We start from the raw sequence: 27,071 nt of genomic DNA, 5'->3' as shown, positions 1-27,071 counted from the left end.
TGAATTGTGCATCCTGTCAGTCAAGTCTCCTGGGTACCTCTGGAGCGGACCAATGCCAAGATCCCCCATCCCTCGTGGAACCACTGAGAAGGTCCTTGCTCATTTCCAGCTCAACAAAATACACTGTCCACTCACTCTCCTGACGCCTGTTGGCTGATTGCTTCCTGCCATGTTGGGCCGTGCTAATGCATAAGGAATAACTGTAGGCCAAGCAAAACTTGCTAAAGTGGAATTCTAGACAACTACTCCATTCCTAGTTTTGTCCACTTTGAGTGCTAGAGTTTTGATACAGTCTAAGGCCCTTTTAAACATAATGGCTAAAGATTTAATTTATGAAGATGTAATTGATAACAGCAACCAAATGATATATTTTTAATGAAGAAACACATATTCTTGAGTGAGAATACGCTAAGATTTAAATAACCATTTAAAGTTCCTATTTCAACTATGTGAACCAAAGGAGAGAAATCAGGGATGAGCAGTTTATCCCATTTCGGGTATTTTTGTAAGTGATTTACATGCATCAGTCTTAATCACACTTTTACTTTTTTGTAACTTCATTCTTCATATAAGCTTGCTATACAGGTATGTTCATCTTTGTGTACAAAGGTTTAATAAATTAGCTTTCATATTAAAAAAAGAATAATATCTAGAATAAATATAGTGAGTGCAATGGCAAAAATTCCCATCCCTCTTCATCGAAAATACAATGTAAATCACTAGTATTATTCAAAAAAATTTTTATTACAGATCCATTTATATATGTCTTTCATGATCTATGCCTTTCTTGCATAGATCCTTGGGCCCAAGATTTTTGCCCTCTTGTTTCAGGGCTTTTACTTCCAGAATGTCATTTATTTATCAGTTAGTCCATTCATATATTCACTTATAATTTAATTAATTCTTGCATTCATTTATTTAACATGTATTTATTGAGTGTCTTTATTCTTATGTCTAGGGAACCATACTTGGTGGTGGTTATTAAATGATAATAAAACTCAATCCTTGACTTGAAAAAGTTGGTTATCCTGAGTTTACTTATGTACTTGTTCAGGATTTGTTTGGAGTTGCATGACTTAATTGATTTCTGCAGCTATATCCGTCTTTCAGTCTTCCCTGTAAGTAGAGGTCAGATATATTTGATAACCTAAAGATGCATGTTTGAGCTCTGAAGCCCTTTTTAACCTATAAACTTATCTCCTTCGCCTCCACCAAACAATTTTTTGCGAGCTGCACAGAGAACAGTGTTTTTACTTTTCTTATCACAAAGAATAACATCTTGGGAATGATGACATTTTCTGTACGATGCCAGCGAATGTGCATTTGACCGGTTGGCAAATCGTTTCTAATTAATCATGTTGTTTTCAAAATTCCGTAGACTTTAATAGGAATGCTTACCAGAGATGAAGTAAACAGTAGATTTACTAACATAAAATTGACCCCTTGCCCACATGTATCAATACAAGGTGAAGTTCTTCAGCACTTCTTACAGGTGAGGATCAAATAGCAGCTTCCTAGCAGGTACAAAGAAGAAACATGACTTCACTGACCCTGACTTTGTGGTATTTTAATTTACCTTTATTTTTTTCAAACGAGGCCTCATTTCTATGCACATTAAAAGTATATTAGGTATCTGGTTTTCCCAGTAATAAAATGCTTATTCAATAAAGAATATTCTTGTACATTTTCCAAATAAATAGATTGCATCCTCAAATATAAAAAATGTCAAGTAAAAATTGCTTATTGAAAAATTATTTTTAAAAATTCTTAATGGCCGGCATATAGAAGTGCTCTGTAAATAATTGCTGAGTGAGTGAACCAGGAGAATTATTCATAGTAAAAATGGAAATGACCAGATTCTTTTTAATAATAAAAGTTATATATAGTCAAATGTTACTTAGCAATGGTATGAGTAACATCTCCTCTGATGTTAATAAAATAGATCAACCAAAGCTTGGATCATAACTGTTAGTTTAAAGGCAGTAAGAAATTTAAGACAACTTGATAAAAAATTCAACATAATAGTTTGTATTTCATTTCAACTTTCTTTGTAAATGAAATTAATGGGCATTGAGTCTAATCTCCCTGCCTATGTAAAATTCCCCTATAAAGAAATACTTATTATGCAGCTTTACTTGAGTATCCCCGGTAATGGAAAGGTCACTACTTCTTGTGATAATCCATTCTACTGTTGGTATTATTTTGATGTCTTAAAAATTGTTGCATTGAAGTCTCACTATTTATAACTTTAACTTTCCTTTCCTAATACCATCACCTGAAATAACACACACAAAGAGTCTGTTTTCTCCCAGTCATAGTATTTCCAGGACATTTAAAAAATAAGATCTTACATCACTTACGCTATTTGGTAAGTAAATTTAAAAATTATGGTCATATTATGGTTCAAGATTTTCTAATCAAATGTAATTTTTATTTTTCATTAGACTTGTGTACAAGTTTCACTTTTACATCCTGGCCCAGGCTTACCTCCTGTGAAGATTTACTCTTTGTGATGAGAATGGAAATTGCTCTGTGTCTTCTATTTAGAACAGAAAGCTGATCAAACTTAATTTTGGGTTCACATTAGTTTCAACTCCTATCTAGCCTTAATGCAGTTTATGCGGCTGTACAGTTCTTATGTGTAGGTTTAATTTTTCTTCTCTCGTACAGCACAATCCTAAGGTAAAAATTGACATTTTCAAAAACACATTGATATTCTTAAATCAGAGATCTTAATCTATAATTGACCTATAAAATTCCCTGAAAATATTTTATATTTTTGAAAAGTACATGAAACTAAACTTGCCCTGCAGTGTCTATTTCTTGCAACTTAGATACAGCCTCTGAAGTGATGAATATGTAAACAGAGGGCTAATAGCTGAATTTGCTTTTAATCTTTCCTAATTGCAAGAAATTTACCGATTCTAATGATGCAATTCATATCTGGATATTTTCAACGTTGTAAAGAGACGTCCCTGCAAATTTTCTTAGTGTAGTATGCTGGACGCTTGAAGGAACAATCATATTTAACAAGGAAACTTGTTCTCCCAGCAAAGTATTTGTTTCAGATTTCTTAAAATCAGTTTGATATTCAATTTTCTTTTTTTTAATTTTTGGCTGCGTTGTGTCTTCGTTGCTGCACATGGGCTTTCTCTAGTTGCGGCGAGCGAGGGCTACTCTTTGTTGCGGCACGCGGGCTTCTCATTGTGGTGGCTTCTCTAGTTGCGGAGCACGGGCTCTAGGCATGCGGGCTTCAGTGGTTGTGGCTCGCGGGCTCTAGAGTGCAGGCTCAGTAGTTGTGGTGCACGGGCTTAGTTGCTCCGCGGCATGTGGGCTCTAACCGGACCAGGGCTCGAACCCGTGTCCCCTGAATTGGCAGGCGGATTCTTAACTGTGCCACCAGGGCAGTCCCCAGTTTTCTTCCTTGGTCAAATTCCAAAATGAAAAGAATTTATGGTATAATGAGTGATCTGTGGGCAGACAAATATAATTGAGGGTATTGAGTTAAAAGGTAAAATCTTCATTTAGTTTAAGCAAAATATTAATTTCAAGAAGATGAGTTAAAAGTAAATAATTTTTATACATAAAGCATATATACTTTTGGAATGTTTTGTGTTGTTACATCACTGGGAAACTTTACATCTCTAGTCTTTTAAATAGTAGAAGTTGGAAATTAAGTTATTCCTTCCTTTTCTGTTACAAAGCATAAGCGTCTTTGGTCCCTTCAAAGCAATATTGTAAGATTAAGTCCTCTTAGCATTGTAGGTACTCTCTTTGAACATTCTTAATTTTTTTTTTGAAATTGTCAAGCTCATGAGGTTGAGCACCTTTTAGATGTTTTATAGCCTATTGTCCTTTTCTGTGAACTGCCCGTTAAGGTTCCTTGCCCATTTTTAAAATTGGGTTGTCTGAATGTGTCTTATTGATTTGTGGGACTTGTTTATACACTTTGGATATGAGCATTTTCCTTGTTACATGTTTGGAAATACCTTCCCCCAATCCATGTTAGCCATTTCACCCTCTTATTAATGTCTTTTGATAATAATCTCTAATTTTAACATAATCCAATTTATCCATCTTTTCCTATATAGCTAGTGCTTTTGAGTCCTGTTTAAGAAATCTTTCCTAACCCCAAGAATATAATGTTATTCTCTTAATTCATCTTCTACAAGCTTCAGTGTTCTACTTTTCACAATTAAATCTAAACATTTTTAGCTTGATCTCAGTATAGTATGAGGCAGGGCTACATTTCCCTTTTTTTCATGTGGATATCCAGTTGACCCTGAATATAGTATTGAAAAAATACCTTCTTTCTCTATTTTCCTATGCTACCTTTGTCACAAATTAAGTGCTGATATACACATGTATACATGTAGTTTTGTTTCAGAGCTCTATATTTTGTTTATTTGGCCTATTTGTCTATCCTTGCACGCATAAAATTCTGTCTTAATGTACAGTAGTTTTATAATAAGTCTTGGTATCAACAGAATGAAGGTAGTTATCAAGAAAATGCAAAGTAAACCTGCAATGAGCCAGAATGTCTAAACTAAATTTAAGACACAACAACAACAAAAAAGAAGGCTAACTATGCCAAGTTTTGGCAAAGATGTGGAACAGCAGAAACACTTGTGACACTACTGGAGTGTATTGGGCGAGGAGGATAAAAATCAGTTAAACTACTTTGGAAAATTATTGGCAAAATAGACTCAATTTTAAAAATACAAACATTTTTGGACACATAATTCCACTCCTGGGTATATACCCAACAGAAAAGCACAAAGAGGTGCTGAAAAACATGAACACAAATGTTGATGGCTGTATTATTATTCATAACAGCTCCAAACTGGAGATATACACATGTTCAACACTACCCTAGAATAATGGATCAATAAAGAGCAGTACATTACACAATGTAGTATTAGGCAGCAAAGAAAATGAAGAGTCTACTGCTAAACACAATGCCATGGATGAATCTCGGGGGCAGTTCACTGGGGAGGAGAGAGGTGACCACGTTTGGAAAAGGACACAATGAGAACGTCTGTGTCGCTGGCAATGGTCTCCTTATAGATCTGGGTGGTGATTATATGGTTATGTTCATTTTGTGATAATTCCTAATACTAGATGCTTGTGATTTCTTTTTCTATTTATGTGTAAAGCCTTAATTAAAATGTATCAAAATGTTTGAATGCAGTACTGCAAATATAGTATCATAGTTAGATGCCATAATTTTAACACTGCATTACCCATAAAGTAAATTAAGGTTGCATAATTATTTCTAAGCATTATGCACCTTAATAATGAAGTTGATAATGCATTTGTTCAAAATGGGCATTTTAGGTTATCATTGACGTTAAAACAAATTTTGCTAGGAGAAGCTCAGATTTCCAGCCGGTCAAACATTTAACATCATAATCCAGCTAGTTACCGTATTAGGTCTCTTTTCCAGCTTTATGTAACTGACAAATTTCATGAGCATGTCTTCCATGTCTTAGATAATAAAAATATTAAAAATGACAGTATACAGAACGAAAGCCTGTGGCATACCATTAGGACCTAGCTTCAAGTTGACACAGTCCTTAATCAACATATTTGGGGCATAATTATTAACCATTTTTGAACTTACCTAAAACTGCTATGTCCCAGACCACATTTTACTTTTTTATACTTATCAGAGATATTGCCAAATGCTTTGCTAAAGTTAACTTGGAGGACAGTGATGAAATTTACTGTCTCCTATTTAAAAAAAAAAGTGATCAAAACAGGAAATCCTTATAACCCACCAACACCACCCTCAGTATCACCAACCCCCTAGACCATTTCCCTTTTATTTTAAACGTTCATAATCCACACACCTGATTTTGAAGAAGAGCCTTCTTGTTTATTGTTTTTCTGAGTCCTTTGTTTTGAAATTTTATGTTGTTTGTTTTTTGGAGGGGGTGTTATTGTTTTTTGTTTGTTTTTAGCTACCTTTACTTTTCTGGCAGCTCCTTTGATAAATATTCAAGGAAGCTAATGTTACATTTATGAGTAAAACCAGTCCTTTGAGATATAATCTGAATGTTTCAAAAAGTTAAAGCAGCTATGCTTCTCTCCTTATGTCCTAATTTGTCTCTGGAGGTAATTTCCTATACTCTGATAAAATCACATCTTTTTTCTTCTATTTTGTTTCAAAATTAACTATTACACTCTTTTATTTTAGAATTATTTTATTAGTTTATTCCATACTTTAGGAATGATGGTGGCATGGCCGTTTTCCCTTCTCTAGCTCATGACAGACATTAATTAACGGCCATGGCTCTCTTTTCTGGCTACCTCCAATCAACAAGTGTCTATACTTGGTTGAAGCATATTCATCCTACTTCAGATAGAACTCATAATGCTATCTGGCCTGCAAGTCTCCTTTTCAATTTATTCTTTACATCTGATACATATTTCTCAACCAGTCATTAAAGGTAGTTCTACCCTTAATTGAATGTTTTTCTACCTTTTTCTGTTAAATTAGAACCGAGGCTTGTATTCTCTGGTGGTGTTATAACCATCTGCTTCGGCATCAGGTTTATACAGGAGCCATTTATCACTGGAAAAGAAACTCCAGGTCCTCTCCTGAACCACACACAAAGTTTCTCTTTGCTTTCAGAGGTACTAATTTACCAATTACAAAGCGGAAATGTCTATCACAATTATAAGCTATCCCTGAGTTTAGAGTGTTGGTTTCATCCATTTCTCCAAGTTCTCTATTATAATTCTTTGCTCAAGTAACCCCAGTAGCGTGGGCATCCAGCAGGCAAACACCAGTATCTTTATAGTTCACACACACTCACCCGCACACATGCACATACACATATATGGAGGGAGAGAAATGTGTGTATGTGAGAGAGAGGAAAAAAAGAAGAGAGAGAGAAAGAGAGGGAGGGGTGGAGGGAGGTGAAAGGGGAGAGGGAGGGAGAGAGAAAGAGGAAGAAAAAGGGGGTGAGGGAACAGCCTCCTAGTGTTTAGGGAAGAGTAGGTGTTCTATGTAAGTACGTATCTTTCAAGTCACTGTAACAATTTATTAGTTATCTAATTTGGTTCTATTATTTCTAGATAAGAGTTATTCTTAGATAATCTTAGAAGCTAAGAGTTTATGAATGTTCAGTATCTCCACCTCCTTTACCTCCTCTTCTACTTTCCACTCAAAGCTCAAAGGTAGTTCCTTTGAGCTACCACAATATTCACTGGGAACACTTTTGCCCTCTTTCTTAATACTCTCCATGATATATTGGGGGAGCCCTTCTGCTCTCTTATATACCATTTCCTGAGGTTTTTGTCGTGAAAGAGGTATCATTCTTAATGCTTGGATCAATAGAGGTTACCCATGTCACAAGCCAAATGAACAAAGTAATCAGCTTCCCCAAATTAAATGCTAGAGAGATCAAAGAGAAACAAGAAACTTCTCATCCATCTTTTCACCATGTTCCTCATGAAAGCCTGACATTTGCCCTCTCCTTGAGGCTAATCACTATTCTCTCCACATATCTTTCTGCTAAGGAATAAGTTTTGACTTATATTTTCATTGCTTTTAGATTTTTTGCTTCCCTTAAAGTTGACAATAAATTCATTTTTTTATAGTAATGAGATAAATGGGATTAAGTAGTTGTATGTTAATTGCTTCCTTATTGAAAAATTGTAATGTAGCAAAAAATGGGTAACTTAAGAAAATTTATTCTGGATTCTTTTTTTTTTTGGAAAAACTAGCTAGGGGACATATTCTAAATTTCATCAATCAAATGCACATATTTTTCTCATTTTATTCACAGTAATATTTGCTTGTTTACTTCAATGACCAAGTCACCTTTTTAATAATGCACAGATAGAACTTTATGTGCAGTTGGGTATAGAATTTTGCCAAAGTTTGGAATTATATATCTAACAGATAAGAAAATGTATTTATGATCTCTTGATGGCTAGGTATATTGTCCATCTATGGCTTCTCCAAAATTTTACAGAATTCTCGGTAAAATAGACATGTGGATGATATATGACTATTGGAAATATTAGATGCTACAATAGGAAAAAAAACAGCATAAAAATAACAAAGTACAAAGCAGGGGCAACTAACCCATATTGTTAGTGAGCAGATTATAAGGAAAGTGGCTCCAAGAAAATATTGTGAACTGGATTTCCCAGGATACAAATTCTGAAATGGAGAAGCGCATGTAGGAAATTTTTTAGGGAGTACCTTCAGGATGAAAACCTGTGGAAGAGAAGGGAAGGAAGCAGAAATAGGCAGAGGAAGTAGTTGAGATGCAATGCAATCTCAATGGAAGTTTCAACTAATTCCTCAGGGACCTCTGAGACCGTAGTGACCCTTAAGAGTTTTCCCAAGTTGGGGCAAGGGTACTGGCCCTTTATAGCCCCTGGTTGGCCCATCCTTGCATCTGTACAGACCTAGGAAGGGATGTGACCTTGTGTAAAATGCCTCTTTTTTTTACGAAGGAAATTCCTCAAGGGGAATTACAGCTAACTACTGTGTTCTGACAGCACTCTAAATATCTGAAAGAATAAGTCCCAGTCATAAAGGAGAGCCAAAATGGCATATCACAGCATCCACTGCAGTGGTGATGTTTGGAGTGAACTTGGTGAACCTTGAAGGAAAAATAATAATTCCCCAGGATAAGTTGAGGGAGGATTTGTGTAGGTATAGAGGGCATGTTCCAGGCATGTCTTTTGTGTGTGAAGGCGTGGGCCATTTATTTCTGGAGGCAATGAGGATCAATTGAAAGATATTGGTCTGGGAGTAAATATGATTAATTTGTATTTTAGAAACATCATTCTTGTAGAAGTGTGGTTTGAAGAAATAGGAGAATGAAGACTGAGAAAGTAGTTATGAGGTAGTTATACACACTTTCTATAGAAAGCATGTATGTAGACTAAATATATACACACATTATATACATAAATCTTTTTAAAATGTTTTGGAAGTATAATTTAGATATAGTAAAATGCACAGATTTTTAAATTTCCTCTCTTTTCAGAAGTTGATCTTGGGCAGAGGTTGACACATTACAGCCCTCCAGCCAGCCCCCGTCTTTATTAATAAGGTTTTATTGGAACTCAGCCACACTCTTGTTTCTGGATCTTCTATGGCTGCTTCATGCTACAACAGCAGAGTTTAGTAGTTATAAGAGAGGTAGCATGGTCTGCAAAGCCTAAAATATTCAGTGTTTAACCCCTTACAGAAAACGTTTGCAAACCCTTGATCTAGGGTTTAATGCTTCAGGTAATACTGTATCACTTCAAATGTAGCATAGGGAACTCAGTACGGTATATTTATTTCTTGCTTCCTACCCTTTGTGCTATTGTAGTCATACATTTTACTTCTACATCTGTTATAAACCCTCTAATTCACTGTTACTATTTTTGTTCTAAACACTCAATTATCTTCTACAGAAATTTTAAAACATGAATAAATATTTTATATTTAGTGACATGTTTACCATTTTCAGCATTTATTTCTTCATGTAGATGTGAATTTCCGTATGGCCAATTTTCCTTGAAGCTAAAATTTTGCATTTCTTATACAGCATACCTATTGATGATGAATTCTCTCAGTGTTTGTCCTCAACATCATTATGTTACTTTCATGTTTAAAGGATATTTTTGCTGGATGTAGAATTTTACATTGACACTTTCTTGTTCGTCTCATCATTTCAGATATGTCGTTCCCTTGTTCACTGGCTTGCATTGCTATTGTTGAGATGTTATTGCCCTCTGAACAGTTTTAAGATTTTCTCTTTGACATTGTTTTTTTATCAGTTCTTTATGACGTGCCTTGGTGTGTTTTTCTTTGTATATACCCTGCTTGGCGTTCAATGAATTTCTCAGATATTTGGGTTCATATTTTTCAACTATTATTTCTTCAGATGTATCTTTTTCTGCCTCAGTCTCTACCCTTTCTGCTTTTCTTACCCCATTTGCATGATTGTTAAGATATTTAATGTTATCCTACAGGTTACTGAAGTATTGTTCATTTTTAAGCCTTTTTACCCTGTCTGAGCTTTGGTTTGAAGGGTTTGTATGGACCTGTATTTAAGTATACTAATGTTTTCTTCTCAGTTTTCTAATTTGCTGTTAAGCCCATCCAGTAAATGTTTTATTTTCAGGTATAATTTTTAGTTCAGAAATTTCCATTTTGCTCTCTTTTGTTGTTTCTTTTCCCCATTAAGGTTTCATGTTTGTTTCATCAGTATCTATATGTTCTTGTTCAAATATGGAACAAATTTATAATCTCTGTTTTAAGGTCCTGATCTGCTCATTTCATCATCTGTCATTTTTCTGTCTATTTCTATTGACCGACTTTTCTCTGGTTATGAGTCACATTTTACTGCTTCCCCAAATATCTAATATTTTAAAAAATTTTGTACTGGACATTATGGATTCTATTTTGTTGAGTTTCTTTCATGTTTTCATGAAAGTTTCATGAAAAGTAAAGTCTCATGGTCTTCCTTAATGAAGTGTTGAGTTTCATTCAACAGAGGAGTTAATTTATTTGTGGGTCAGATTGATCTTTTTTCATGCTTGTTACCAGCCTTTGTTCAGATGTGTCCACAGTAGGATTAGAATTAGAATCCTTATTTAGGATTAAATTATTCTACTCCCTTTCTGAGATCTCTACTGAATGCCTAGGTTTGTTCAAGTTCTCTCAATCTTGTCCAGTCTGAAATCAGACTACTTACAGCCCTGTGCAGCCTCTGACTGTGGTTCACTTCAGATCTCCCCTTACCTGGTCTAGTGGAGTCTTGGTCTGCAAATACACAACTTAGTATTCATTCAGAGTCTCTGAACTGCAGAGACTCATTGGTGACCCTATGTACATTTCCAGAGCCCCTTCTCTGCACAGCTGCCCCCTGCCTGGTACTCTGTCCTATAAATGCCAGGTTCCTCAGGAGCTTGGATTCTGCTCTGTCTCCATCTCAGTGATGCTGCTGTGCCTGTTTGGAATAGTCTTCCATGTGCCATGATCTGGAAAGTGAACCAGGCAGAAAGCCAGGAAGCTGGCAGGGCTCACCTCATTTGTTTATCTTCTCTCATGGATCAGGGTCCAATACTCTCTGTTGTCCAATCCCTTAAAAGGGGAATTGTATACATTTTGTCAGTTTTGTAATTTTTTTGTGGTGGGAGAGCTATTCTGTCATGGCTGAAAGCAGAAATAAGCCATATAAACATGATGAAATGAATGATATATCAGTGATGATTTACAAAATGCTCTTTATTAGCATACTCCTCATAAAATAAATTATTTTATTGTCAGCATTTAAATTCCTTATTTGAAAAGTGATGCACATGTTTTGATATACTGTATATTGGATAATTTGTTGAATATTTTTCCATTATTTACTCCCATTAGTAACCAAACTTACTCAAAAAATTATATCGCCTCTTAGCACTAAGCATTATGCCATATTTTCTGTAATGTATTTATGTACAACCATAATTATTTTACATAGTGCTATAAATTAGGACTCTTTTTGTTCTATCTATGTTAGTGTTATTTTTCTAATAAATATTTTTTGCATTCTTACTATTTGCCAGTTACTTATTTTATTTTACCAAAAGAAGTTTCACTTCATTTAGTGACTCAAATTATTTTCCTAGAAATGTGTTTATCTAGAGTCATCGGTTGTCTACCTCTTAAGTGTTAGTAAATGTATTGCCTGATTTACTATATATCTTAGTTCTCAGGAGTCCAAGGGCTTAATGCAATATTAGGCCTCATCTTGAGAACTATACTAGCATTCTTTGAACTCTGAACTTTCTAAAGTAAAATATATTGTAGAGTTGTGTATAATGGCTTTTTGTTTCATTTATGGTCTACTAAAAGATAAACCCTTACACGAGGAAATAATAGATTGTTGCATATCTTTTCCTAGTGACTTTTAGTTGAAGAATTCATGGTAAATTGATCAACCCTCAGCCAATTAGACTTTGACATGTACTAATAAGACCTAATCGAGGAATTATGAAGACATTTGCTCAGGAGAAAATGAGCACATAATTACAGCATAAGGAGGCTAGAGTATCAATGTTACCCAGCTTTAAGAATATTAGTTGAAGTCCCAGTGGCATCTAAAGGACACTTCATAATGTATCTGTGAAATATGGTACTACCAAGGCAATTAAAAGATGCAGAATGATCCATTGTCATGTCCATTTCAACATTAAATACCTATTTCACCCTCTTGTCTCTACCTTATTCAGGTGCTGGGGGATGGTCTCCATCAGACAGTGACCATTATCAATGGCTTCAGGTTGACTTTGGCCATCGAAAGCAGATCAGTGCCATAGCAACCCAAGGAAGATACAGCAGCTCAGACTGGGTGACCCAATACCGCATGCTCTACAGCGACACAGGGAGAAATTGGAAACCCTACCATCAAGATGGGAATATCTGGGTAAGTCATTGTCAGAAAGGCAAAGACATAGAACTGAGTTGCAGATATTTAAAAATGGTAGCAGACTCCTGTGTGTCCTAGGGCTGGGGAGCAGCTACCCGGCTCCTCCCAGCCCTGGTGCAGCCTGGGGAAAGGCTTGGGAGTAGCCTGGTTGGAGGTTCATCTTGCTATTTTTGTTTCTTTGTGCTTATGTCCTCCGGTACTTGCTGAGAGAGAAAAGAAATGCGAGCAAAGCAAAAGAAGGTGGGAAAATGAATCCAATCCCCAGTAAGCCCTACCCTGCTCCACCCCGTGCCTTTCCTTAGTGGTGGAAAACCCTTATAATGTAAAGTCAATGTGTCCCCTCCCCCAACCTCTGGTGTATTTTGTATTTCACAAAACCACCCGATAAAACTGTGTTGAAACCTGAACAAAAAAAGAAAAGTATCTGGTAAATAACGTAATGATGATAAAACATTAGAGTTCTTTAAGCACAATATTTCAAGTAACTATATTTTTGTCTGTAGGACAGATCTGCCATGGTCCACATTGTATGCAAATTCTGAACTGTGAATTAAGCAAATAGAATGAAAAAGAAATTCTCCTGACTTAGGTTGCCATTTCTTATATCTGCTCTCACTTATTTGCCTCAGACTGTTTCTGTTGAAGATATTTAATTAAATCTTTAAAGGACGACAGGTAAGAAGGTCTATTGCCAACAGCGCTTAGAGGAGCTAATGGACACAGGGCAGGGGGACTGTGGACTCTGAAACGGTTCACTTCCTGCTGGAAGCCAGCCCCAGTCCGGTTTTCTGTTTTGTTTCAATGAGGGCCTGTTTGGATGAAGCACCACTTCTTAGCTACCTGTGAAGAGAAAAATAAGGTAGAAAAATAGTTTTCTTTTAAAGAGAAAGCAAATGAAAGACCAGCCACAGCTCTGGAACACATCAGGCACCACGATTAGCATCCCCTCCCCAGTGTTAAACGTTTTAAAATATTACTAGCCCTCACTCTGAGGTGTGTGCATTTGCCAGTATTTATCTATTAAAACCGCTGAGAAGCTATTCATTCATTCATTCATTCTTGTTGATTGAAGAAAGTTTCCTTAGGCTGCAGTTTCTATTCAAGGTTTAGGGCAGCAGGTCTCAATCTGGGCTCTCCATTGAGTCACCTGAGAAGAATTTAAAGTATATGGATACCAGGCACACCCAGACCTATTATATCAGAATCATGTAAGTAGAAGTTATATTAATGACACTGATATTTTTCGAAACAGAGATTTTCAATTTGAGTAAACTATTGAACTTATGAAGAAATAATTTAGAGGAGTGGGAGCAGTGATTTGTGGTAAGAAAAGAACATTCTCATATTATAGTAGTAGTTTAAACCCCTATTACAGATCTATAGGTACTTTATCCTTTTATTAGGAGAGAAAAATATAAAGTTTAATCCACTTACTATTAAAATTATTTTAATTAAATTGGAAAGTTGTGTATATTCACTCAAATATTCACACCATATAAATAAATTATTCTAAAATACTAAATGTTGAGGGATCTATTTTAGTTTAATTATTTTAAAAGGCAACCATAACCAAAATGAAGTAAAACCATCAATACTAAACAAAAAGAAGGAGGAATTTCTTTTCAATTTATGTATTAGACAGAATGCTGGGGATTTTCAACCTGACCAGGGCCCACTCCTAGAGAATTTGTATCTTAAAAATCCTCAAGCAATTTTTGTGAGTATGCAGAGTTTAGTGCTCCAGGCTTGGGTAGGTGGTCATTTCCACAGCAGTATCCAGTGATCGTAACTGTCATGTGAGATAAGTTTATAATATCCTGATAATCAAAAGTACGTATGAGAGAGTAGTCCTTCAGAAGTAACTTCTATTAAACCATGATTGTATGGCAAGAACATTTGTATATTGGGATGTGTAAATTGTAGGAAGCAAGTAGAGGAGAAAATTTCTCTTTATGGAAAGTCTTCATCTCACAATTAAGATAATTTAAAGTCTCAGGCATAATTTATAGAAAAGTGGTTTTCAACCCTGGATACACAGTGGAACCTAGAAAGCTTTAAGACATGGATGTCTGGGCCCTACCTCCAGAGATTTGGAGTTAGGTGGTCTAGGCATTGAGATTTTAAAGCTCCCCACGTCATTCTAATGTACGGTCGACATTGAGAACCATATTCTAGATTGGTTTTCAGCCTGTAGGTAAGGTGGGGATAGAGGAGATCAACTGTGAAAAACAATGGTAGAAGAGAAAAATTAGAAAGGACCTTCCTTAAAGTTGAGCAGAGAGAGAGAGACTGACCAAATGACTAACCAAACAACAGACCAAACAACTAACTGGGTGTAGATGAGTGGGGCTCAGATCACAAACTCTTCCAGGAGAGCATTCATTATTTTCTAACTCTCTGTGGGTGCTAACTGAAAATGCAATTACTTGAGTGGCTGCAGCCAGACTCCAGACTATCTTTCAGATTTCTGTTTCTGTAAAGTCTTCATCCCACAGTTGAGAGAATGTCAAATCCTCTCCTATCATAATGCACTAAGGTAGTTTATAAAGATGGCTGCTCTAAAGGTCACTGCTAAAATGCAGTGGTACTAGAGCTTTAGTTATCAGACCCTTAGAAGTAAGGGAGGGTCCCATTCTGACTAAATACAGAGAGGTAAGTGAAAAGAACTAAGGAGGGTGACTTGGACTCTTCTGGTCTACATAAAATGCCAGTGGTTGAGTCAGGGAGACCAGGTCATTCAGCGAAAGTATCACAAGTTGTGAAGGTAGGCTACATCGACATACTGGACTCTCAGCCCTTTCTGATGGTGATAAGGGGTGTATTGCTATTGTTTTTTGCCTTTCTGGTGTTCATTTTGTCGCTTCCTTTAAAATCATGTATTTCTCATTAAAAATGAGTACGTGGTGAGCAATGAATGATTATTTCTAGATGAAAATATAGTTAGCTAATTATAAAATTTTAAAAATCAAAACAAATTTGAGACACAAACTAAACACTGTAAAATATACTTAAGTGCCAATGAGCCTGCAACATAATTTACATTACTTTAATGATCTATGATAGAAATATTTTAACCCTCACTAATCTAAAACATAGTCCAGCACTTTGATGTATTCTAAAAGAGATAAAATTTGTTGTTTCCTAAAAGTTCTTCAGTACTTTTGAACTTATGTCTTAACATGCACTAAGAGATTAAAATTTAGCACTTACAAATCTCAACCAAAAATATACTGGGCTTAAATTTATTAAAAATGGTAATCAAATATCAACCTTTCTTTTACTCCAACTGTTTAATGTAATGTATATTGCACTTAAAAGAGTGAGAGAGTGGCATGGACATATATACACAACCAAATGTAAAATAGATAGCTAGTGGGAAGCAGCCACATAGCACAGGGAGATCAGCTGGGTGCTCTGTGACCATCTAGAGGGGTGGGATAGGGAGGGTGGGAGGGAGATGCAAGAGGGAGGGGATATGGGGATGTATACATATAGCTGATTCACTTTGTTATACAGCAGAAACTAAGACACCATTGTAAAGCAATTATACTCCAATAAAGATGTTAGAAAAAATAAAATAAAGGCTAGTTAAAAAAAAAAAGATTTCTCACATAGATAAGATTGGATAGCTTTTTGATGGATAACACCTTATACAATGTAAAGTTTCAGAGAGTTAAAACATTTCAAAGTTGATGAAGTTTTAAGGTTGCTTTTCCTATTTTTTCCTAAAATGATTGATTACCTGAGAAGAATGCAAAATAATGTAAGTTCAATCACTGAAATACTGTTTTTAATAAATGTCAATGGTTATTCTTTCTATGATTGTAGAAATGGACAACCATGACCAATTTTATTATAATATTTTTATTATATGTCCATATGGAGATTCTGAATTATTTTATGACCATTGGATGATATGTTAAAATAAGTGAGGAATAGGTCATGTAGATAAGAAATTACGACAGTCTCACAAGATTTTAAAGTCGTGAGTCTCATTGTGGATGAGAATGGTTCTTGAAAAGACCTCTGAAGAATACTTTAGCTGAATATTTAATACTCAAATATGTGAGTTGCTAAATGTGCTAAACTAGTCAAGCTTCTTATTCCTCTTTGATAATACTAAGCATAATAGACTCCTTTACACTTTATCCTCAATGCCATTTCCTTCTGTTTAGCATTTCCTTTCCAATATAAAAGGAAAATATGTGCAGGTTGGTAAAATTGCCAAAACTTAATTTGCATTTACATATTCCACAAACTCTAATTTGCATACTTTTCAAGGTATTTTCAGATTGCCTATGTATAATCTGTTAGAGAGAAAGGAAGTATTCTTATATAAGCATTTCTTATCAAAAGTCCATTGAACATTAATTCAATAAGAATTCCAGCACGTTTTTCTAAGTGGCTGCATTTAGTTTTGCTTAGGTAATTCAGTTACTGGTTTTGAATGTAGATATTTGGAGCCAAAATAGGAAATTGGAGTATTAATAGTGAATGCCTTCCTTACATATTATTATTGTTTTTCAGGATAGTAACATACTACAAATTTACCTGCAATGTAAACACAGTTTTTCTTTCTCTTTTTAAAATTGTCTTTAAATAGTGAGGATATGCTTATATATTCCTAATTCTTTTTTTTAAGCTGTTTTAATCCCTTTCATTAATAGTGTCAGAGTGGGATCAGTCATCACTGAATATATTGAAAGGAAAGTCCCACAGAACAGGAATGTTTTATTATATTTAAATTACATAGTTAGATCCTTATCAAGAATATAAATATATAATTTTGTATTCTCTAAGCAATATTAAGTAGAGTATTAATTTCCTAGATCTGTGAAAAAAAACTCAGATCTCTTTGTTGCTTACATGCTCTCCCCAAATACACACACACACACACACACACACACACACACACACATATACACGCACATAAAACTTAATTGTTTCTAACAAATTTGAAACATTTAAAAAATCTGGAAAGCAAATAGTAGTTAACAGATTAATTTAGTAAATTCTTTGATTTTATGAATATCAAGTCAATAGTGGGAACACGTATTCTCTACTTTTTTTTAACCAAAGAGCCCATCAACCAATATTTGCATAATAAACGTTCCCAAAACATCCTTCTAGGTTAGCCTACCACTAGGTACTTGGAAAGAGAAAGCCAAGATTATGGATTCAAAAGGTCTGAATTCAAGTATCTGGGCTCATTTATTTAGTTTATAAAATCGCAGAAGTCCCTTGTGCCTCAAATTCCTAAACTGAGAAATGGGAATGATGCCTTTTGGGAGATTTAAGTGAGATTATGTAAGAAATTTTGCAAACAATAAGGATTTAGAAATGTGTGTCATCAATTGCCAATCTTAGAAGCATTTTATAAAACTAGTGTAGTATTTGTATTCAGTGACTAGAGTCTGTTATAATTTCCAGAATTGTTAGTCTCCCTCTGTCCTTTCCAGATCCAATTGACCTCTGTTTACCCTTATTCATGATTTAAAATATCTGAAAATATTGTAGACGAAGGAAATATGACAAAGTAGGAAGTGGAATGTGGACAAATCTCTGGCATATTTTGGAGTGGCCATTGCTGGTGCAGTGCAGGCTAGGCTCGTGAGACATGGCTGGTAGACCTCGCTCTATGCCAAGTGCATTGCAGTGCTTGAAACAAATTGTTACCATAATGATGGCCATGTGTCCAGTGAGCCATGTAAAGGGACAGTGTTTTAAAATGAATGGATTATTCTGTCCTATCTTTTCAACCATTTGTTGTAGTGGTTGCACTAATTTTTCAAATCACTTAAAGAATCTGTTCCAGTTATAGATGTAAAACATAACTGTTTCACAGTTCAATAGTGTACTTAAATTCTTTCCAAAAAATCTAGAATTTTTCCTGCATATGACCCTGAGGAAGACAACTATCCCTGTCACTTGCTTATATATCTTCCATCAGATAATAACAGCCTCTTCTTCACTTAGGACAATAAAGGAATTTTTTCACCAATAGATAGGAATTTCCCTTGCTTGTGTATGTACACAGGTGCATTGTTGCTGTAAACAGACACTTGGGGAAATGGACCAGGCAGGCATATTCAGAATAATTTTATAGACAGTTTATTGAGAAATAAAACATATCAGATTAATCTGCATTAAACCCTTTCTGAAATGACCCTTGATATAAATAGTGTAAAAAATCTTCAGGAATTGTATGGAAGAAAATAATTTCTAAGGTGAACTTAGAATAGACTTCTTATTTCTGTGAAATAGATTTTTCTATTTACACCTCTCTTAGGACAGGTAGTGTTTTTAAAGTCTCATGAGTTTTAATAAGTGGAGTGGATGGTCCAGATCCTTTTGCATATACTGTGATGCTTCTACTAGTGAATTTTGATCACCTTTCTAAATACACATTTGTATTGTGAGATTCTCATTTTAAGAGGTCGTGAGATTTTTGTCTTATGTCAATTTGTGAGTCACTCACTATTCTACACGTATACACGTATATAGAACCATTCTAACCAACATGGTTATGTGTTTAGTTTTTTTCCAAAAATTTGGAAGATAAAAAATTTATTAATAATAGTGAATATATTGTTGGCATACATAGTTAGGAAAAGGAAAATGATATAATCTTATAAGATTTCTTACAGACAATGGAATAACAGTATATAATCCTTCGTTCTGTCTAGTGTGTTTTCCATCTATGAGATAAAAGAGGATATATGTAATCATTGTTGTAATTTTTTTAAGTATATTTGATTGCTGGGAGAGCTCTCTGGAAGGGGGAGTGTTCTCATTAAGCATAAGGATATTCTCAGGTGTTTTATTTTACTCTGGACTCAAATAATGGAGATGCTAATATTTTTCTTATCAGATCAAGCTTGGATTTCAGTGACATGAAGCTAAATGACTCCAAGCGAATGCAAATTTATATAACATATTGATAGATAGGTACCTACAAATATATTGAATAAATATTTTAAATAAATAAATATCAGTTCCCTCATTTAAAGTGCATGTCTCTACTCTGCTCAAGTGATAACTTAGTGGAATTTAGAGGAACACTAGGAGGCCTATAGGGGGGATTTAGAGCACAGTAAACCATGCTGCTTGTGTGGCTGCAGCCCCTGAGAGGCAGTGAAAATAACAGCCCAATGGTACATTCTGGAATCAGACCACGCAGGCCAGTCATCATAACTAGGCTACATAGATCTGTGTAACTTTGGGCAGTTTCCTTAACCATTCTATGCCTAAATTTCCTCATCTATAAAATAATAATAATAACTAATTCACCTTCCTCAATAGTACTTATCTCAATACAGGTTATTGGTATAAATTGATAATTCATAATGAAGAGTTTAGAACAATAATAGAACAATTATGAAGAGAATTTAGAACAATAATGAAGAAGTTAGAACAATAATGAAGAGTTTAGAACAATGACTTACTCATTTTAACCACTTAATTGTTATTTGACTTTATAAATTTGTGCCTTCCAGATATATTACCATAGTATTTTATATTGGATTTATTCTTGAAAATTCAAAAGAGCCTGTTACTTTCACTTTACAATAGCTTTTCTCTATTAATGCATTGGGAAGTGCATTATATTACATCTGTGCATCTCAGCCTGAAATGACTGATAACTCATTTTCAAGTATAATTGAGAACGCAAACTGAATTTATGTCATTTGAATTGTGATCTTATTAATTGTCACATGGAGTTCTATGCATCACAGTACAAATTGTATCTGGACAGGTCTTTCACATAGTTTTTTATTAAACTTCAGTGAAAATATGACCATGATGCTTCCCTTAAATTAGTTTAATGAATTCACTCTTATTAACTTTGGAAATCAAGGAAAATAACCTATTTTTGACTACAGTCCTCCTTCCTATCTTCTTAGGCTAGTTGAAAAGAATAAGATAAGCAGACTCCAAAACAGACTTCTAAGTGTTCACTGAAACAGATTCTGCTGCTTAGCCATGGAGGTAGAGAAGCTGCAGATAGAGTGCGAGGCCTCTCGGAAGCCAGATGCTCAAAGATGTCTCTACAGCAGCAGCAGGAGCATCACCTGGGAGCTTGTTAGAAATGCAGAATCTCAGGTACCCACCAATCTCAGGGACCCACCAGACCTTTCAAATCAGAATCTACAGCTTAAAAGCATTCACATTAAGAACATGGGATTAACATATACACACTACCATACATAAAACATATAATCAACAAGGATTTACTGTATAGCACAAAAACTATATTCAATATCTTACAATAACTAATGATGGAAAAGAATTGAAAAAACGAATTGCATGTATATATATATGTGTATATATACATATATACATATATATGAAAAACCAAATCACTTTGCTATACACCTGAAACTAACACAGTATTGTAAACCGACTATACTTCAACTTAAAAAATATACACAAGTGATGTGTATACATGTTAAAGATAGAGTGTGTTGTTTTCAATATTTGAAGAACTCTTGTGAGAAAAAGGACTTAAGATTGGCTCCTGTGTTTCCAGACCAGAAGGCAGATTTGGAAGAATTAAAATTTGCAGTGCAAATTGCAGACAGATCATGAAAAGAGAATCAGCTTTGATAGGCGTTTACTGAGGGCCTACAGTTTACTGAAGGTTGGAGATAAACACAATTACTGCCTCCTAGGGGCAAAAAAATCTAATGGTAATGCTAAATACTTAAATTTATAATTATATTGTATGACTATATGTGTCCTAATGGATAGAGGATGCACAGGCTGAACACACACAAAAAATGCTTCATTCAGAGTGCTCGAGGGTCATGGTCAGTCGAGGCTTCTTGAGGAACTGAGTGTCCTTAGTTACGTAGGCAAGAAATTGGGGATGCAGAGAAAAGTGGGAATGTTCCTAAGTCCAAACTCACACTGCTGGCCACACAACAGGCCAGTGAATCGAGAGAGAGATGAGGTATTGGGGCAAGGAATAGCAACTTTATTTGGAAAGTCAGCAGAGGGAGAAGATGAGGGGCTAGACTAGTCTCCCAAAGAGCCACTGTGCAGAGTTAGAATTCAGGCTTCTTTTATGCTAAAAGCGGAGGGGGCGTGGCTGGTTGTTGCAGACTTCTTGGTCCCTGAATCCTTTGTTCTTGCAGCTGTCCATGTAGGCCAGGGTGCAATGTACCTATAAACCTCCAACAAGACAAATGTTATTCTCTCTTTTGCAACTTTTTATCTCTCTATGAGTGAAAAGTGTTATATCTTTAAAGGTCACGCCTTGGAGGCAGAGCCTTGACAATGGACTCTCATGTATATTTCAGGCTGTAGGCAACATTCTATTACAAAGGTGCAGAGCCAGCATGACTAAGCACAGGCAACAGAGCACAAAGGTTAGCGCTAAAGGAATAGATCCAATATGGAGTCAGGTTTGTCCTTCTCTGTTACAGGAAGTCATTACTAGCAGATGAATCTTCTACTGAAATAGGAAGGAATGAATAGTGAGATTCTATACATAATCATGTCTCTTTCCCGATTTTCAGATAATGTACAAATTGATAAAAAGCTGACTTTTCTTTAGAATTCTGAAATCATATCCTTTAAATCAGTAATGTTTAAGTTACATAATGTGAACTCTCCACCTTTGGAAGAATGTTGAAGTTGATGCAGTCCTCTAGGGCACATCTCACTAATATTCTTAGTACTGAGTTCACTGCCAAGCACAAAATAGATGTTTAAGAGTGTAGAATTAAATTGAAGTACTTCATTCTGAAGATAAATGGGCTGAAGCTGAAAGACGTGATGTTACTTACATCTGAGCCACAAATCCAGGTATACTGACCCCAGTACTCAATATGAAGCCACATACCTTTCTTTGGTTTAGCAAGAAGTACATTACTATAATGACCACTTGCTTATTTTGACTAAATGAAAACAATCTGATGGCATATACAATATAGAACAAGAGAGTGTGGGCTCTGGAGCTGGACTTGAAATATCAGAACCCTTTCTAACACTTTGTAACAGTGAACATTTAACCATATTAATCAACCTTTTATGGACCTTAGTAGCTTTAGTTGTAAAAGGGATGCAGTAGTATCTACCTTATGGGGTTTTGTGAAAATTGGATAGATTAAATTGCTTACAACAATGTGCCATAAATGTAGGCTTATCTTCTTATCTTCCTCTCATTTCACCTCCTCCTAATGATTTATCAGTATTATTATTATTAACATCATCATCAATCATAGAACACAATATTAAAAGTGGTTTAAAGATCTCAAGTAAGTGGTTGATAGATCCGTCCTCAAGAAGAATATAATCTAGTCATAATGACAGTAAAAATCACTCCGATAACTGTAAACAAAAGCCTGGTCATCTTGGGTGACTTTAAGTATGTTTGTGCCCCTGGTGACCATGGGGACATCTGTACTACGTGTGTCACTTATGCACACAATTTTGCCAAGTAACTAATTTATTCAATGTTGACTTTGAGAAAGAACTAATAGAATGTTAAAACGTCTTGGCAAATAAATTTTGTTTGCTTGAATAAACTTGCTTAATTATAAGCTGTATTATCATTCTGGCAATAAGAAGTTGTGTTGATAGATTGTCTGAACAGTTCACTCAGTTAGCATCAGTGCCTTTTCAGAAGCCTAGAGAAGGAGAAAAGTCTTCCTCCTAGAAAAACTAGGTTGTATTTCCAAAAGAAAAGATTATTTGAAATAAGAAACGGCATTTCTCCCATGAACTTCACTGATACATTTTGATGCGACGGCAGGTCTATTGTAATTCCCATTTAAATGGTTTATAGTCATATTAATATGCAGCAGTAGTGAGTGAAATATATGGAAACTCCCTCCTGTGATGTAGCAGAGCCGTTCAAAAAACTCTACCTGTACCAGTTAATAAATTATAACAGTGAACCAGCATTTTTGAGGGTTGATTAAGTGTCTGAGATGGTTTACCTCATTTAATCTGCAAAATAACTGAAATATGGTGATGTGGATTTTATTATTATTAAGCCCATTCTACAAATGCAAAAATTGAGGATTAAAGAAGGCAGTCCATTTTCTGGTACACATGGTGAATGAACAGTGGAGCTGGGATTTGAAACCAGGGCTGTCTAATTAATTTGCCTGTGACCTTCGCCACCATGGCCCTCCTCAGTTCTTTCTTTCACTGTCCACAGAAAACTGGGTGACCACCACATTTTAACTGTAATGGGCTGTACATATACATGATGGAATGTCATATGTACCGAACGCCAAATCTCCCCAGCGTGATCTCATCTTGACTACTTCTGTATGCAACGACCCTGGTTCCAAATGAGATAATGTTCTGAGGTCCTGGGGGATGGACTTCCACATATGAATTTTAGGGGGATACAGTTCAACTCATTACACCTAACTATTAGAAAAGAGCCTTATAAAGTTAGGCCAATAAAACCTATTTGCTACCACTGCAGTGTTGACAGTGTTGTGTACAGTTTGAAGAATAGGGAATGGTTTTATAAGAAAGACAATGGCTTCTAAGAAGAATCGTACATTTGTCCACATGAGCTCAGGAAATATTCCTCGGTCAAAGTATGAGAAGTTGGTTGATGACTCTCTGCATTCATTTATTTACAAGCAAAACTTCAAAGAGAGATTTTCAGAATTATTCTCTCCTAGGTGACAAATGAGCCAAAGATGCTTTTCAAAACCAATGCTTCAACCCACCCATGAGGAATGTTTGGCCTATAAAAAGGGTCCAAGTTTCAAACCTCACATAGCTCTTTATTCTGAATTAAACACCATGTGACACTATGAACATCATTTAATTCTGTATTCTTTATTAAAAACTCGACTCTAGAAAACATGCATTCTAAACAATGTAGACATTTCTTCTATCAGCAAAGAAAAGAGCACTACTGAAGCTAAAACAGCTTTTTCCAGTTGCATCTTGAGATGTAATTGTTCATTTCATCTGGAGTATAAGAGCATCTGTTTGAAAACATCATGTTTCATTAGTTAGCTTTCACAGTATTCTTCAGAGAAAGTTAAGAAGCACATCCCCCGCACTTCATATATGAAAGCTAAGTTGCCCAGGGTGAAGGCATTATTCATCCTATGCACAGAGCAAGCACAATTGTTCATTCTATCCGCACAGTGACTTTCCTGTTTGTGTATTTTTCAGTTTTGTTACAGTATACAAAGTGGAAAATAGAGCTGTATGTGATAGCCTAGAGCAACAGAAAAGACTGTGAATTTATCATAAAGTTATTCAGGCTGTTTCCGTTCATCCTGGCACAAACAAGTATTTGATAACAGAACTGAAAAAATACAGGAGAAATTTCCTTTCCCTTAGAAGGGATTTTATGATGTGTTATCAGATGATATATACACACACACACACACACACACACACACAATAGGTTTTTCACAAGACTTATTAAATAAAAAGGTCAGTGTGTATTCAACATAATTTGACAGCTTTATTCTTGGAATAGTAATAGACAGTATACACTGTACCTTTACTTAAAATAAGCAGTAATGTCAATATCATTTGTTTTTTATTTTAAAGACCAAAGAAATATTATTCAGGTAATTATTTTATGTTTGGAGTTGGGGTAAGTGATAATGAAATAAAACACGTACACACACACACACACACACACACACACACACACACTCAACCCTTACTACTAAATAACTCTTATTCTTCCCCCAATCATATAAAATCTGTGGATACGTAATAGAATCAGATATATTTCTCAACTGATTCAGTTGAAGTGCAGAGGCGTTAGGCATTTTGACTAAGATCAAGCACCACTTCTAATACTAGCTACCATTCCCTGAGTACTTACCTGGGCAGACTTTCTGGGTCAAATCCTATGACAAGATCAGGGAAGGTGAGAGACCAAGTTTGGTTCTTGGTTTCTGTGTCCCCATTGTCTTTGCTCTAAGAAGATATACAGTGGGTGATTATATGTAGGGTCTCAGAGAGGTTTATTTGTCTTGTTAAGCGTTGGGCCTCCCCAGCTAGGACAGTATCTTGCACATTGAATGTGCTCAGTAAATATTTGTTAACAGATTGACTGAATTATGGGATTTAGTGGATATTTGTATATGTAGTTATAATTAGATGCACATTTCTTAAACAGTAATGTTCATTTTCTTAATTCATATTTATCGAGTGAATACCGACAAATGTTGCACACACCTATGTCTATTGCAAGAAGAAAAGTGTCAAAAATGCCATTGTGGGAACGCACGGAAAGCTCAGGATTTCCATAGGGGAGAAAATATAGCCAAGGTCACAGCACCATGTAAATAAGAGGAAAGCTGGGAATACTGACCAGGGCAGCAAAGTGTACCCAGCCCTCAGACCTGGAAGCAGCTCCGGGTTGCCGAGTGAGATGTCAAGGAGCTAATGCCAAATGAAGGCGTATGTGGCCAACCTGAATCTGAGCTGGACCCCGGGTCAGTGCAGATAACCTGGTGACAGTACAGAGAGGTTTCTGATCTCACAAAGGCTGAGTGCAGAATAGCAGTACAGTCAGTGCAAAAGGAGGACACATGACACAAAAGAATGTATTATATATTCTATGTTTCCTTTTGTACAAAATGCATAAACAGGTAAAACCTATGATGTAAGCAGTCTGGATGATGGTTTCCTTTGCATGAGGGTAGTGGCTGGAAGGGGGTACAAAGGGAGGCTTTGGGTGTGTTGATAATTGTTTGTTTCATGAGTTAGGGCCTTGTCACACTTGTGGAAATTGTAAATTGACGTGTACTTTTCTCTATGTCCGTTAAAATTCAATAGTGCATTTTAGAAGATAATTTAATCAGATTTGAAATCAAGGTCCAGTTCTGAGGGAAGAGGATCAGAATGGATCTCTTGCACCAAAAACAACTGCAGGAGAAAACTGGTGGGCCAAGGAAAAGGGACCAATCAGGGGACTTAGCAAAGCACCTTAAGAGCCTACTTGCAACCCATGGGGGGATTATTTCAGTCTTTCTGTAAGTGCAGCATTTATGTGAATACATGGGGCTCTATTCACACTTAACACATGGGTACCTGGTATAGCACAATCTAGTACTTGCTAATGAAGAGAATAGTTCTAAAGAATCATCATGTGTGGCTCTCATTGCCTATGGCTTGAACAAAGATGAGTGCATATAAAACAGACATCACTGTGTGCAGCTAATGTGCATAGGAACTGGCAGATAAGCCAATCTTTGGCTACCCCTATGTTTGTGTGTTTGTTTGTTTTTCCTATTTGTAAGATGAATGCCCAAACCTACTAAATTTAATTCAATTTTATACTTAAAATTGCCATCTATGTATGATAGATGTTAACAGTTACAAAGAAAGTTTCCATGTCTAAAATGTCTCCCCAATTAAAATTGAGGAAATGTAGAAACAGAAGCAAAACATATGAATAGAGAGCTCATACAATAGATATAAATGCAGTTACTCTTCAAACCAACCATCTCACTTCTAGGAATTTACCCTAAAGGTAGGGTTCCAATAACATGAAAACACATATACACAAGGTCATTCATTGCAGCATTATTGAAATGACAGAATATTGCAAACTGCATTGACTGCATTCAGGAGATGGGTTGAATAAACTCGGCTGCATTCAGGAGATGGGTTGAATAAACTCGGCTA

The 27,071-nt window shown here is 35.6% G+C and overlaps 1 protein-coding gene across 2 annotated transcripts in view; it reads left to right on the top strand.

Annotated features, from left to right (window-relative positions):
• The window catches only part of CNTNAP2 (contactin associated protein 2), a 2,019,732-nt gene that overhangs the window by 665,060 nt on the left and 1,327,601 nt on the right, over positions 1-27,071 (top strand). For both annotated transcript variants that reach the window (XM_049714704.1, XM_049714703.1), the window contains exon 4: positions 12,238-12,431. In XM_049714704.1, the coding sequence (XP_049570661.1) occupies positions 12,238-12,431 (194 nt within the window). The remainder of the gene's footprint in view (positions 1-12,237; positions 12,432-27,071) is intronic.

The sequence above is a fragment of the Orcinus orca genome, chromosome 9 (genome assembly GCF_937001465.1).
Source record: "Orcinus orca chromosome 9, mOrcOrc1.1, whole genome shotgun sequence".
Classification (NCBI taxonomy): Eukaryota; Metazoa; Chordata; class Mammalia; order Artiodactyla; family Delphinidae; genus Orcinus; species Orcinus orca.
The sequence above is the reverse complement of the archived record's forward strand: the minus strand, read 5'-3'. Positions and strand labels throughout refer to the sequence as shown.